The sequence below is a fragment of the Nesoenas mayeri genome, assembly GCF_963082525.1.
Source record: "Nesoenas mayeri genome assembly, chromosome: 2".
Lineage (NCBI taxonomy): Eukaryota > Metazoa > Chordata > Aves > Columbiformes > Columbidae > Nesoenas > Nesoenas mayeri.
The window spans coordinates 151,129,208-151,142,565 of record NC_137543.1 but is presented as its reverse complement, the minus strand read 5'-3'; the positions used below and the strand labels follow the sequence as shown (position 1 = coordinate 151,142,565).

At 43.3% G+C, this 13,358-nt stretch overlaps 1 protein-coding gene across 3 annotated transcripts; it reads right to left on the bottom strand.

Moving 5' to 3' along the window:
- Positions 1-179: 179 nt before the first annotated feature.
- KLF6 (KLF transcription factor 6) lies at positions 180-6,477 on the bottom strand (the record flags this gene model as incomplete). 3 transcript variants are annotated; one of them, XM_080338724.1, is made up of 4 exons in its annotated part: positions 6,151-6,477; positions 2,696-3,269; positions 731-854; positions 180-309 (listed from the first exon to the last, which is right to left on the bottom strand). In XM_080338724.1, exons 1-4 carry the CDS (start codon positions 6,250-6,252, stop codon positions 258-260), a joined length of 852 nt encoding a protein of 283 aa, XP_080194850.1. In that variant the 5' UTR covers positions 6,253-6,477. The 3 variants fall into 3 exon arrangements, with proteins under 3 accessions (XP_080194850.1, XP_080194851.1, XP_080194852.1); XM_080338725.1 differs by having other exon boundaries at positions 2,822-3,269; XM_080338726.1 differs by lacking the exon at positions 731-854 and having other exon boundaries at positions 272-309.
- Between the last annotated feature and the right edge of the window lie 6,881 nt (positions 6,478-13,358).

The following is a 13,358-nucleotide window of genomic DNA, read 5'->3' as shown; positions in this document are numbered from 1 at the left end:
CGGCAAAGGCTTAGGAGCCACTCAGAAAGTTAGATACCAGTGTATGAGTCCAGGAAACCCCAAACATCACGCACCGCGGTTGCTATGCCGTTTCTTACATGACTTATTAGCCCTCAAAAGACCTTCAAGGAAGTGAGGTCCTGGAGGCAACTGGGTAGGGTGCAAAATGGCATGCTTTGGCTGGAACACGCATCCCTTCGCTCAAGGCTCTTCAACCTTGACGCCTCTTAGCCCGCAGGATTCACCTCGTGACCCATTCAGAGGTGTCTCTTCATGTGAAGGGCCAGGTGGTCAGACCTGGAAAAACACCTGCAAGGCAAGAGTCAGGTTGCGCATTAGCCCACGGTTGCTGGCACGCACGACGCAACACGCGTGGCTGAGGCACCCTCCTTGCTCTGCTACTCCAAAACATGGCTGGTGGAGGAGGGATTTGGCGTTCCCTGGATACATGGGAGCACTCAAAGTGGCTGTGGGCACCCAGGGGTTGTGGAGGTGGGTGGTAACGCTAGGGCCTTCTCAACACTCATCTGCAACATCAGGCTACAAACCACATCCCAGTGATTAGTAAAACAGAAGGGTTTTTTCCAGTCTAAATATAAAATAATCCCTTAAAAATACCAGACACCGTTGTGTTCCCAAATGATTCCTTCACAAGTGAAAAGCAGCCTAGGCTCACTTTCCAACAAGTATTAACAATAACTATTTTAAAAGGTGCATTTCAGTCACATACCTGTCACAGTGACTACATTTAAAAGGTTTGGCACCAGTGTGCTTTCTGAAGTGTCTGGTTAATTCATCACTTCTTGCAAAACGCCACTCACACCCTTCCCATGAACATCTGTAAGGCTTTTCCCCTACAAAGAAAGCAAATTACACGTTAGTCACAACTTCATTCAAAGAAAAATAGGTGCTATCCCATTCATTTTCTGTGCAAACCTCCACCATCCCCCCAAAGACAGCCAATTTTATTTAACCTATCTGAATGCTTCAGAACACGTAGGCAAAGGCTTGCAAAATTCTTCCACATGACTCCGTAACTATTTTGCTGCAACAGCACATCAAATAATCGCATTCTTATTTTTAAAAAAGCAATTAAACAGGATCACAGGAAACAAAGAAATTCAACCTTCTACCATTCCTGTTCATCCGTAATGGCAGGCTCACTCCCAAACAGGTATCATTCACCTCATAAAGGTGATTAAAGACAGCACAGCCAGACTCCAAAATGTAATTAGGCTACTGTATTGCATCAAAGTCCTCTGTCACTCACTCCTCTGTGTAACATGCAACCTCCTTTCTGCTGAGCCACATATTCCTGGAAAAACCTGCACACTGCTTTGAACACTGCTATTTCAGCATTCAAGAAATACCACTTCCATTCACAGGAACGTTCTCAGCCAGACAGCACCAGGACAACAGTTCTGCAATATTTCTGAGGCCGGCAGCTATTTATGTCTGCTCAACCACCACGGTTTCAGTGGAAGTTGGTCTTTCCTCTTGAAATAATCTTGTTTTATCTGACTTCTGCATGACAATGGGAGCATCTGAGCTTGCTCAGACTTCCCATAAAAGCCACAAAATGCTGAACTCATGAGTCAAAATAAGAACTTTTCCTTTAATTCTCTTTCCACATCTTGGAAAAAACAAAACAAAGAACAAAAAAACAACAACAAAAAAACTTAACAAACAAAAAAACAAGCCACACCAACAAGCATCATTAAAAAAAAAATAAAAATACAAAACCAAAAACCCAAAGAACCAAAAAAACCATCAGCTCTATATAGGTCTTTAGATTGGTACACCAAGAAAGCCAGGTCAATTCCTCACATTAAACAATGTCTCTTGAGCCAAGGAGCAGCTCTACATATCTAACTGCTGTCGTAAGGAGATGTCAAATAATAATGCTCAAACAAGCAAATCAGCATGCTACTTCAACCATAAAATATTTATAAAAGCCCTGAAGTGTCTATCTTCCTCACTTTCTTTCCCAGTAACACACAGGGTTGTTATTTTTAGTTCAAGCTCTAGAACAATAAAATGCTGTTGCTCAGTATTTTGAGATGAAATTATGCAGTAAATCATACATTTGTAAGTCCAATTAGGCAGATATGTTAGAAGGACTATACCACACTGTGGCTTTCCAAGATTTTTGCTGATAACAATGACACACAAAACTATTAAATGATTTACAACTATAGCTGTATTTTATTCAATCAAGGCCTTGATTATATAGACCCAATGTAGACTGAAACCCAAAAAAACAAGCTCTTACAGCAGTTAGCAGTCTGACTGATCTTTGGATATTATGTTCCTTTTTTTGCAAGAAAGTCTCAGCTTGTTTTTGCTTTAGAAATAAATGTCAACAGAGGTGTAAGCATCTACTTTGGCTAGCCCTTTGCTCCTGAAGACCGCACACCACCACAGCTTCTCTACCATTGCCTATTTAGATGAGCGGCTCCTATTTGCTACGACGGCAGTCTAATCTACCACCAACTCTCTTGGCTTCAGCTCGCTTACGAAGAGAATGAGGAAGGAAGTGATGTCGCCCGTGCTGGTAAACCTCTAATACTATTACATCATCTCTCCAAACCTGGGCTCCCACCCAGTGATTGTGTAACGCTGTGACACCACCACCATCAGGGGTATTCCCTACAGTACTTGCCAACTCTTTATTAATAAGCGTACGGTTACTAACCTGTATGAGTGCGCTGATGTGCTTTCAGATGTGAACTTTTGGTGTAAACTTTCCTGCAACCGTTAAAATGACACCTGTGAACACGCCTTCTGCCATCTGGCGAGGTGTCACCATTGGCGGGTGTACCTTTTTCTGCAGTCTTTCCAGCGGTACCGGTACGAATTTTCCCTGGTGAATGCAACTCACCCGGCGTACAATTCCACAGCTGGGAAGAAGGCTCCTTGCTCAGCTCAGGAGACGAAGGGGGAGTGGAGGTGACAGATGAACTCAAGTTTCCTGAACTGGCTAAAACATCGCTTATAGGGTCAGAGGTAAACTTTGTTGTGGGCGAGAGCTCCTCAGAGCTGTCTGAAGATTCGCTGCTCACATCAGAATTTAAACTGTTGGTCTCTAAGTTCTGACTAGTAAGATTGTCCTCTTTTGGGACACAGGCGTTCTTCAGTTCAGATTCCTCCTTTTTTTCACGCGCCAGAATAATTTTGGTCCAGAGATCCTCCTGGCTATCAAACTTGATTTCAGATGCCGAAACATAACAGGGCTCACTTTGAAGATACCGTTCCAGCTCCAAACATGTCTAGGTGAAAGAGAAGGAAATGAAAAAAGAAAAGTTACAAGGCTGCTTAAAAATAAAACCAATTGTATTGTACACTTCAAAAAGCGAGCAGGATTGTAGTATGTTCGATTTGAGGTTTCTAGGTTCAAAACAAATTAAAGGCTCCTCCAGCCATAACTAGGTGACTGTTACGATGAAATCAGTTTTTGAGACCTGGGCAGGAGTTCAAACGCACAGCTGAAGGTGCAAGTCAGCTTTGGTTTCCAAAATAGCATTCTAATGAGTCAGTCCAATTATCATCACTCTCATCATAAAAATCTGTGTTTTCAGTAGGCTGACGTTGAAAAGGACCATAGAGAACCACAACAAATAATTACACCTTGGTCTCGCACCTTGTCTAATTTCAAGTTGATTTGTATCTCTCTCACACAAACACGAGGCTGAAAGGACCCAACTGAACACAATGTGCTCTGACATGCAGCTAAAAACCTAAACGCTGTGTCAGAAAACAAAGCCACATTTCAGCATGGCTGCGGGGCTGCACGTCCGTCTTCTGGGGACATCAATGGAGCAGCAGACATCCTCCCATTTCCTGTGCATGAGAACGCAGCACACTCGACTTTCAAAGAATGTCATTTCCAAGCATACTGGCATGCATGCCATAGAACTGCAACTGCTCCCGTGACTGTTTAGAGGAACACAGGGAACTTCAACAACAGAGGATAGGGAAGAAAAAAGTTCCAGAATAGAAATGTCCTATTCTACAGGAGGCAAAATGGGAAATTACTCTAAGGTCCTGCTGGGAGTCCCACAATGAACAAGAACTTTATCTACTGGCCAAGAGTGCAACTGTATGAGTCATCTCTTTCTTTCACGCAATGCCAAAGGAGACTTCCTTTTAAAACCCTAACCATCTGCCAAGAAAGTACTCTGTTCAAATATACATGCAACAGTACATGGGCAACTTCCCCCCCCCCCGACACATTCCCCTCCACTCCATGAAACGAAAGAAAACAAAAAACAAAACCACCCTAAATGGATGAAGCTGTGGTTTTCAATTTCAATTCACCCTGCTGACTTTCAAACCATTTTCAGAGAACAAAAAAAAACCCAGTATGAACTGTTATGGCAACAAGCTGATGTTTTGGGATTATTCTTTCCACTATAGGAAATGACCCATATGAAAGCTTTACACAGAAAATGGACACACCAGGTTTCCATACCAAACTCTACTTATTTTAGTAAGATCATCTCTTCCAAGCCCGGTAGCAAAACCTGATCCCAAATGCCACACATTCCCCTGACAGCCCCTTCCCATCTGTCCAAGAGCGGAGCTGCCATGGGAGCAGCTCCTTTCTCCCACAGCACCGCTCCAGTAAACTGGGTCACATGTTCTGGCCAGGCTAGGAGCAGGGGCAAAAACAGGAGAAAAACAAAACCAAAACAAACAAACAAAAAAACAACCTCCAAAATAAATCCACTGCTGCACACAATATTTATGCGTTTGTCCATAATTAGGTAACTGGTTTGCAATGCACGGTAAAAACGAAAAAGGTTTCAACAGGGACAACACAATAGTGTGTTGACTTTCCATTAAAACAGGTAAAAAAGCATTTTTTTAAGATCTTGTTAAACTTTCCTATTCCCGGCTAATTTAAATTCCTCATTAGGTAGATTAGTAATGGGGACGGGAGTGAAGCTCTCTCCGAGTTTAAATGCCTCTGAAGGCTACTAGGAACGAGGGCTGGCCCTTCGCCAAAAACCCAAATGCCTGAAGGAAACTACTTAGCTCCATTTCAATCACGTACTATGAAGCTGTCTCTTTGAAAAGGGAAGGGGGGGAGGGGAAGAAAAAAAAAAAAGGCATTGCATACAATTAGTAAGCATGTGAAGGTTGTAACACTTTGCATTTCGACCTTCTCGGAAAGGCTCCTCGGTCCTTCTTGAAAAGCCAGCAGGTATTTGATCTGGTCACCGGGCTGAGCAGCTCCCGGCTGGGGAGCGGAGCCAGCGGACCCCCCCGGGGTTACGCCAAAATGTCAGCGGTGACCGCAGCTCCTGCCAACCTGGCGTTTGGATCAAATTAAGGAGGATGGGGGAAAAAAAAAAAAAAAGAAAAAAGAAAAAAAAAAGAAAAGAAAAGAAAAGGCAACGAAATATGTCCATTAAAGGGAAGGAGCCTCTGTTCTTCCTCCTCCCGACCAAGGCAATTAGCACAAGGGGATTGCTGTCATATGACTGGCAACTCACAGACTCTGCAAAGCTCGCTGCTCTGGGAAAGAGCAACATTATATACATATATGTATATACACACAGAGATATGTGCACATGTGCGTACATACAACACTCCTGTTGTTTTTTTCCCACCATCGTTAGGAAAAAAAAAAATAAAAAGAAAAACAACAACAACAACAACAAAAACGCAGCAAGGGGCGGAAAGCAGCCCTTGGCCAAGGCAGGGAGCTCGGATGACAAGACCCAGCTGTGGAGCTTGGACCTGGTACAAGCGCAAAACTTTTGCCAGGACTCGGTGTGCAGCGGGCGGGAGCGGAGCGCCGGGTCCGCGGAGCGCGGAGGCCGCCGGGCTGACAGCCCCGCGCACGCAGGGCCGGGCGGTAAGTCAGGAGAGACGGAGATGCGCAGCTCCTCACACTCACCTCGGGACTCTTCCACCCCCCCGAAAAAAAGCCGTATTGTTTAAAAGCAAAACACCTGCTTCAAAACATCTCTACACATTTGTACTTAATGCTCCCCAAAGTCGTTGCTGACACTTGGTCTTTTTTTTCTTTTTTTTTTCTTTTTTTTTTTAAAATCCGCTCATCCTTTAATACGGCTTAAAAAAAAAAAAAGGAAAGAAAAACACCCCGACAACAACAACAACAACATCGACATCCTCGTTTACCTGTTGCCAATATTCCTCCAGGGACGGCAAGGCTGAGAAGTAACCCGTGTCGTGCACAATCTGGAGTTCCTGGAAGATGCTGCACATTGGGAGAACATCCATGTCTCAAGTTGCAACAACAAAGTCAGTGCTGGTTACCAAAAATACAGATGCCTCCTTTATGTGCAGAGGTTGCGGGGTGTGTGCGGGGGGGTGTCAAACCTCTGCTCACAGTTTCCAAGCCCCCCCCCTTCCTCCAGAGAAGAAAAAAAAAATAATTGTATATATATAAATATATATCAATTCCTTGAGGAGCTTAGGGACGAAAAAAGACCCAAAGTTTCATGCAAAGTTTAATTGCACAGCAAGGCAGTACGTCTCCCGAGGCGGCCGCGGCGGCGGCGCTCCCCTCCCGCGGCCGGCGGAGGACACTTGCGCAGGAGCGGACTCAATATTTGCAAACACGGCGCTGACTGCGAATGTAACCCCCTGCGAAACTTCCCTATTCAAAGCTCTGCCCGGCCGCGCCGCCGCCCCCGCCCCCCGCGCCCTCCCCCGCCCCGCGTGATCCCATTACGCCGCCTGCCGCCGCGGCCCAATCTCCGCCACGCACTCCGCGCCCCGCGTGCCAATGATGTCAGAGCCGCCCAATCGCCGCCCGGCAGGCATCGCGGCTCCTCCTGGCGTGACCGAGCCCGGCCGTGACGGCTCCCGCCATTGGCTCGATTCGAAATTCGCCCCCTTCTGATTGGCGAGCCGGGCGGCAGGCTATTTTTAGCAGGGTATATAAAGCGGGGAAGCGCTGCTTTTTCGGAAGGGGAGGTGTGCGCTCGCGAGCCGGCCGCTCGCGAGGGAGCCGCGCGGGGGAGGGGAGCGGCGGCTGCGCGCTGCCATGCGGTGCCGGCGGCCGGCGCGGGGGGCGCTGCGGAGCTGTGAGGCGGCCCCGGGCGCTGTGAGGGGAGCTGGGGGGAACGCGAGCAGGTTCGGGTCCCCCCGACTGGAGGAACCTGCCCTGCGGTGGTTCCTGGGGCTCCTCGCAGGGCGCTCCTGGCGCGAAGAGCCGTGGTTGCCTGGTAGCGCTCGGGCGCTGTGCCGGGCCGGGCCCGCGGCGCTGTCAGTGTGTCTCATCTCACCGCGGGAAGGGGGTCACCATCGACCCCCGTGGCGCCCTTTCCACAAGGCTTCAAAGCACAAGTCCATGTATTCTACAAGTCTCCTTGGTCATGCTTTCCCAGTGAGCAGGAGGTCTGGAAAGTGACTTCTAAGAGACAGCTGAGACTGTCACTGTCGCCTCAGTGAGGAGATTGATGTTGGGGCAGAATATTCCCTTTTTTTAACACTAGACCTGTCAATCATGTGGATGTCTTAATATAATTAAAAAAAGTGTGGTTGTTAGCTTTCCAAAGGAGTGTCCAGCACATGGAACAAACAATCCTAATGTGTTTCTTTTATTAAAGGACTTATAAATTTTCCACTGATGTTTCCATCGCAATCTCTACTCTGTTATTTCCATTTCCCCACTTCTCTCTGTATCTGTTGCTAGTTACCTACAGATGGTAACTGAAGTATTTAATGTTTGTTTCTTCTGCTGACTGTCTTCTGTGAGCTAGCTGATTGCAGGTGTGAAAATGTCAGTCTAACTTTCCATCCCCAAGCCCCTCATAAACTATTAATATGGTGATTCCATAAACAAACAACTGGTGTTCATGGTTGGGTTTTCCTGTGTCTATGAAAGAAAAAAAAAAAGCCTTGGGTCAATTAGAGCATTATGTTATGTTTAGAAAAACAAGCTAATGCTGGAGACTCAAAACATCTAAATGCAGAGAATGAAGCCCACGTGGTTTGGTCAGTAATTCTTTACTTGGCTTCACGTGGCCAAACAAATATGTATTCAAAATTGCCTTGCGGACAGCATATAGCACAGGTGGGTTTCTGTCTAGTTGGGGCCAAAACTAGATCTGAAGAAAAGTGAAGAAGAAGAAAAAAAGAAGTCCTCTTAAGCAGATGGATTATACACCTTACTTGAGCTAACTTTTAGTTCTGTAGAGTTAAATCTTTTGTGGTCTGAAATGTGGTGTAGGCTCCAGTCAAATATAACCTGGTAACATAATTCTGAAAATCCTCAGTGTTCGTTTAACTGACCTGCTCTCTCTTTGTAGAAGATTTTCTTTTCAAACATAGTGACAGTGAATGCTACTGACCACTCTTCTTATTTTACACTTGCCCCTTTTTAGCTGTGTTTCGTGTAAGAGAGATCTGGGCTTGTCAGAGGCTGGGTGAGAATTACTCTGCCCATGTGGAGTTTGAAGCATAAAGATCTCATTTTGTAAAGTTATCTTCAGATAGGTGGCATCTCTCAGTGAGGGACAAGAGATGTAAGTTGATAGAGACACAATAATAAAAAAGAAAGGTCCTTTAATAAAATGCATTTTTATTTGACAAGTAAGGTTTTCTTAATGTTTTCTTTGCTTCTGCCAGTCAGTGATTGGTTGAGCAGGATTAAGATTGACATAGGAAAAAATAAATCAAAGAAAACCATGGCACAGATATGACTATGGTGCAGTACAAGCTATTTAAGATATGACCTGATTAAATCCTGGCTTTGATTAGGGCATTATCAATTGGTATTTCAAATAAAATTTACCTATGTGTCACTGGATGTGTTAATCCTGGGTTATAAATGTATTAACAAATTTTATTCTGTGTAGAGTGAAGTAAACAGATGTAGTGTTTTTACTCAGTATATTTTTAATCAGGAGTTAAAATGAAACAGTGAGTCAATAACACACTGTGGTTTGGGAGGCTGTTCCATGGAACGCAAGCTGAAGGGAAACTACTGGCACAAAGAGCAGCCAGGTGGAACGAAGGGATGGCATGCAAGTGTAAGGGAATTTATTGTAGTCTATGGAGGATAATAAACATTAGGACAAATTTTAATTGGCCTCAAAATGAAAGAATGAACTACTGGAGATACTTGAAAATATAATTTAGTCTCTAATGACTTTCTTCAAGCTATACAGAGTACTAAAGTTTCAAATACCCACTTTATACCAGTGGCATTTTTTGAATCATGCACCAGGGTGGAATTTACCATGAAAATCATAAATGAAAACACGTTCTAACTTAAAAAAAACCCAGACCAAAACCAGTCAGTCCCTTGGGACTATGCCACTTTATTTAAATGTGCCAATCAGAGAACACCTGATTTGTAGCAGAGGCCTCTTCAGTTTTCATGAAGGATGCTGAAGCACGTACATGGAACAGGCAGTGCTAATGGTAGGGAGGGAATGCAGCTGCTGAGTTCCTTAGGTAAATTTCTTGTGGCTGCTGTACAGCTAATTCAGCATGTATGCCCTTGATTATGTTGAGGTAGTCACAGATTTACTTCCTATCCTATAAATATTCGGTGTTTTTTAACTCTGTGTGATCTAGGTAATTTATAAAAGTAGCAAAAATGAGTACAAATTATACAGTATTGCTCCAAATATCAGTGCTCTCGCTTTGGAGTTGCACACTGGCTTTTAAGAAGGACCATCCACAATTTAGGATAATCAGCCCATTTATCCCTTAAGGCCGCTGATATATAAATATGTGCAGAGAAAAAAGTCCTGTGTGCTTTAATTTTTTTTTTTGGTTCATTAATTTTAATGAGGTTCTGTCTGAAAAGCTATATTGCTACATTAAATGCCCCACCACTTCTCTGTAGTAACCGCTTCTGTCAGGGATGGTGGACTGTTCCTGGAAAATCTGCTTTCCAGCGTTGCAGGTGACAGACGGTGTTTTCCAGGTGGGCTGAGCTCCACATGAGGCAGGGGGAGCACCTGTTCTGTTCTTAGAATATTCATGCATTTTTAGAGGACACATTAACTTGTTCTACCCGGGATACAGTGCTGAGAGTAAGAAAAGGAGAAAACCTGAAAATGGTTCACATACAGCCAGATGCAGGGAGGTTAGATGAAATGGGCAGGAATCAATAGCTTGTGGTTTGATTAGGATAAATGGACTTTATTTGGGGAAAAGGAAAGAGTGTCAAGTGCATGAAAGCATTGTCACTTAGCAGAGAACACTACTTGAAATTATCTACTTCCAAGGTGGTAAGTTGCTAAATCGAAAACTAGCATGCAATGTGATTCTACCACAGATAAAGTAAATGCTCTTTGAGAGTATAAAAATAGAACTGTTATGAGTAGGCAAGCAAGTGGGGTGATTCCTGATCTGTCACTCTGGCAGAATTAGAGAATTACACTTCAGATACCGTAAGCTAGACTAAGATAGAGTGAAAGGTAAAAGAATTAAATAAAGAAATAATGACAAACATACAGTAAGGAAGAATTTGGGTAAGCGTGACCTGAACTTGTTCATCAGACACAGAAAACTCTTAGGAGAGGAGATATGTTTCCCCAGAAATAGTAGTAAACATTTAACCAGAATGGAGGGAAAATGTTGTCATTAGCTAATATGAACAGAACATGAACCGATGACCTGCATCTGAGTGAGAGGGGCGTTGTGGGTTTTGCTTTGTTTTACTCTTCAGGCCAAACTCAGAGCTATGTAATTTCTACTGTTCGGAGTTCATGCTTTTAAGCTCCTGTATTCACTTTGGTACTCTTAGATATGACTAAACAGTCAATGGGAGGGTAACACTCTTGGAACTAGTGGTCCCCATCAGCACCCAGGAACAGCATTAGAACAAAAGGTATCGACAGACAATCCTCTCCCAGGCAGACATACTGTGGAACGTCTTCTTTAGGTCTGTGTACCTTCACCTAGAAGGCAGTTACATTTTCTGTTTCCATAACTGGCACCGGAGAGGTAATGCTGTCTCTTGGTGCTGTAATTAAGAGTGATGATCCTCTAATTCCCACGTTGTTTGCAACCAGTTTATTATACCTGTTTCTATGTGCTTATGTTGCCTTTCTCCTTTAAACAGGTCTTTTTCCTCCCTGATGCTCAACTGCTGGACATATTTATGAACAAAACATATATTCACTTTCAGCTTTTTCTTGGGTGACTGTATTAGCAAGGAATTAGACCTTATTTCCACAAGAGGCTCAGTTGTACAGTCTGCTTAATAATACTGATGGATATAATTAGTAGTTACAAGTCCCAGCTGAATAGGTATTTAATGGTTTCTAATATAGCAAATATCACTTACGGGTTTTTAAAATTATTTAAAAGCACTCATCCTATACAGGGCAAATAAAAATTGCACTTCAAAAAGTTGTCTGTTTTCAGTTTTGTGGTGTCTGAACTTTAGGATTGGCACTTTTCTCGCAGTCCGTAAAATCTTCCATGATCTAGAAGACCTGAATTTCAATTCTTTAAAAAAAAATAAACAGACAAACAAACAAACAAAAGGCACCTTTCAAACCTTTTCTACTAAATATGCGTAAGACATAAGAAACTCACTGTCTTTATAAAGTATCTTTAGGAAAGATGGATTTTAGGGTAAGTGTCCTCATAAGAAGTAACAAATACAAGCAACTGGGGCTTGTCTGATGCCTTGTTACTTGGTTGGTTTTAAGAAGTATACTGGCTGCTTCTCCAGGTGGAAGTGCAGAAATTGCTGTGATTAATGGTGAAAAAAAAAAAGCAGCTTAAGCCAAGGAAAAAAAATGGTGTTGCTGGGCATTTTATCATTTTCATATGACCATTTCTTCCTTCTTGCCATTGCTAATTAGTGACCATTACTTAACAGTGCATTAAGCTGAGAAGCGTAATTCAGACCAGTTTTGAAAGCTGTGAGAAAAGGAACCCAATGTGTACCAATCACTTTGTGGAGTGAGAGACTGGAGGACTAATGATGGTTAGAAATAGCTGGACTGTCTCACCAGCTGCTGGTGAGGCTTAGTAAAAGTCTATAGAATTTGACTGTAACTGCAAACTTTTATAGAAGAATACAAAGAAGTATTTCTAAGCAGTGATGCCAATTAGACATAGGGCTGGCTTGCTTGGAGTGGTTGTGAAACTGCCTTTTCTGGGAATTAGTCACGGCGAGACCAGACAAGGAGTTGTGTGGGAGCCTCAGCCAAGAACGCCAGACCTTTGCTTGGAATGAACTGCCTGGCCTCGGGTAACTCTTCCAACTCGTAACATCTCTGCTCTGACTTTACGCGAAGTGCATTACGTGGGTTGCAAGTTTTGTAAAGAGTTTCTCTCTGATGTCACGATACCCCTTTCTGTAATGCGTGGGAGGAAAACAAAACACCTAACCTGTTGCTGTGACATTAGGGAGCTTTCCCATTAGCAGAGCATGGGATGGGATGAACCTTTTGGGCCTTGCACCTTGACTTGTTTCTTTGGTGCCGGGGCACAGGAGAGTGATCCGATTGTTATGAGAAGTGGGACTCAGTGCTGATTCCGCCCCCTCCCCCCCATTAACATAAGCTGCAAAAGCAAATACAGTGTCTGATATACATGTAACTGTACGTATGTATTCAAGAGCAAAATGAACTGTGGCCTTCTTTGGGACACAAGGAAATAAACATAGTCATTAAAGAGTCAGCACCGTTACCAAGTAGTGAACCTTTACTCAGTGTTCCCACCTATTGTTATTTGAAATATCCCATTTCCTGTTTTCAGTGACTGTTGCCAATGGGCAGGATTCGGATCTCATTCACATCAGTGTAACTCTGGAAGCTTCAGAAGATCAGAAGGGAAAAGGAAATGAAAAACAAGTGACTATGATGAAGTAATCCTGATTTCCACTGAAGTGCTCTGGGTTTAGTCTCAGTGTCAGAATGAAGCCTGGTGCATGCGAAATCAGGGAAATTACTATTTGCTGTGTAAGCCCCAAGACAGAACCTCATCAATATACTCACGTTATTGTCATTATTGCTATCGTGCACTGGGATGATAGCAATAATAAAATAGGATATTTACTCTGTAAGTATCTGAGATGAATGGGTATATATATACATACATACATACATACATACACATAACAAGTAGTTACTTATTGTTTCATGAAAGCTTCTTGGAGCCTCACTATGAGACTGCAAAGTTGTGAGAAAGATATAAATGATTGTGTAAAAATAGTATTTTTCCTGAGAGTTTATATTCCAGCCTGATGAAGAAAGAAATAACCAATAAAAACACAGCCTTTGTTCAAAGTGCAGGAGAAAGGATTTATTATCCGAATGCTATAATGTATAAACACAGAGGTAACTGGAGGCTCAGACCCACAAAGATACCTCTCAGTTCTTGGTCATCTTTCTCTGCAGGGAAAT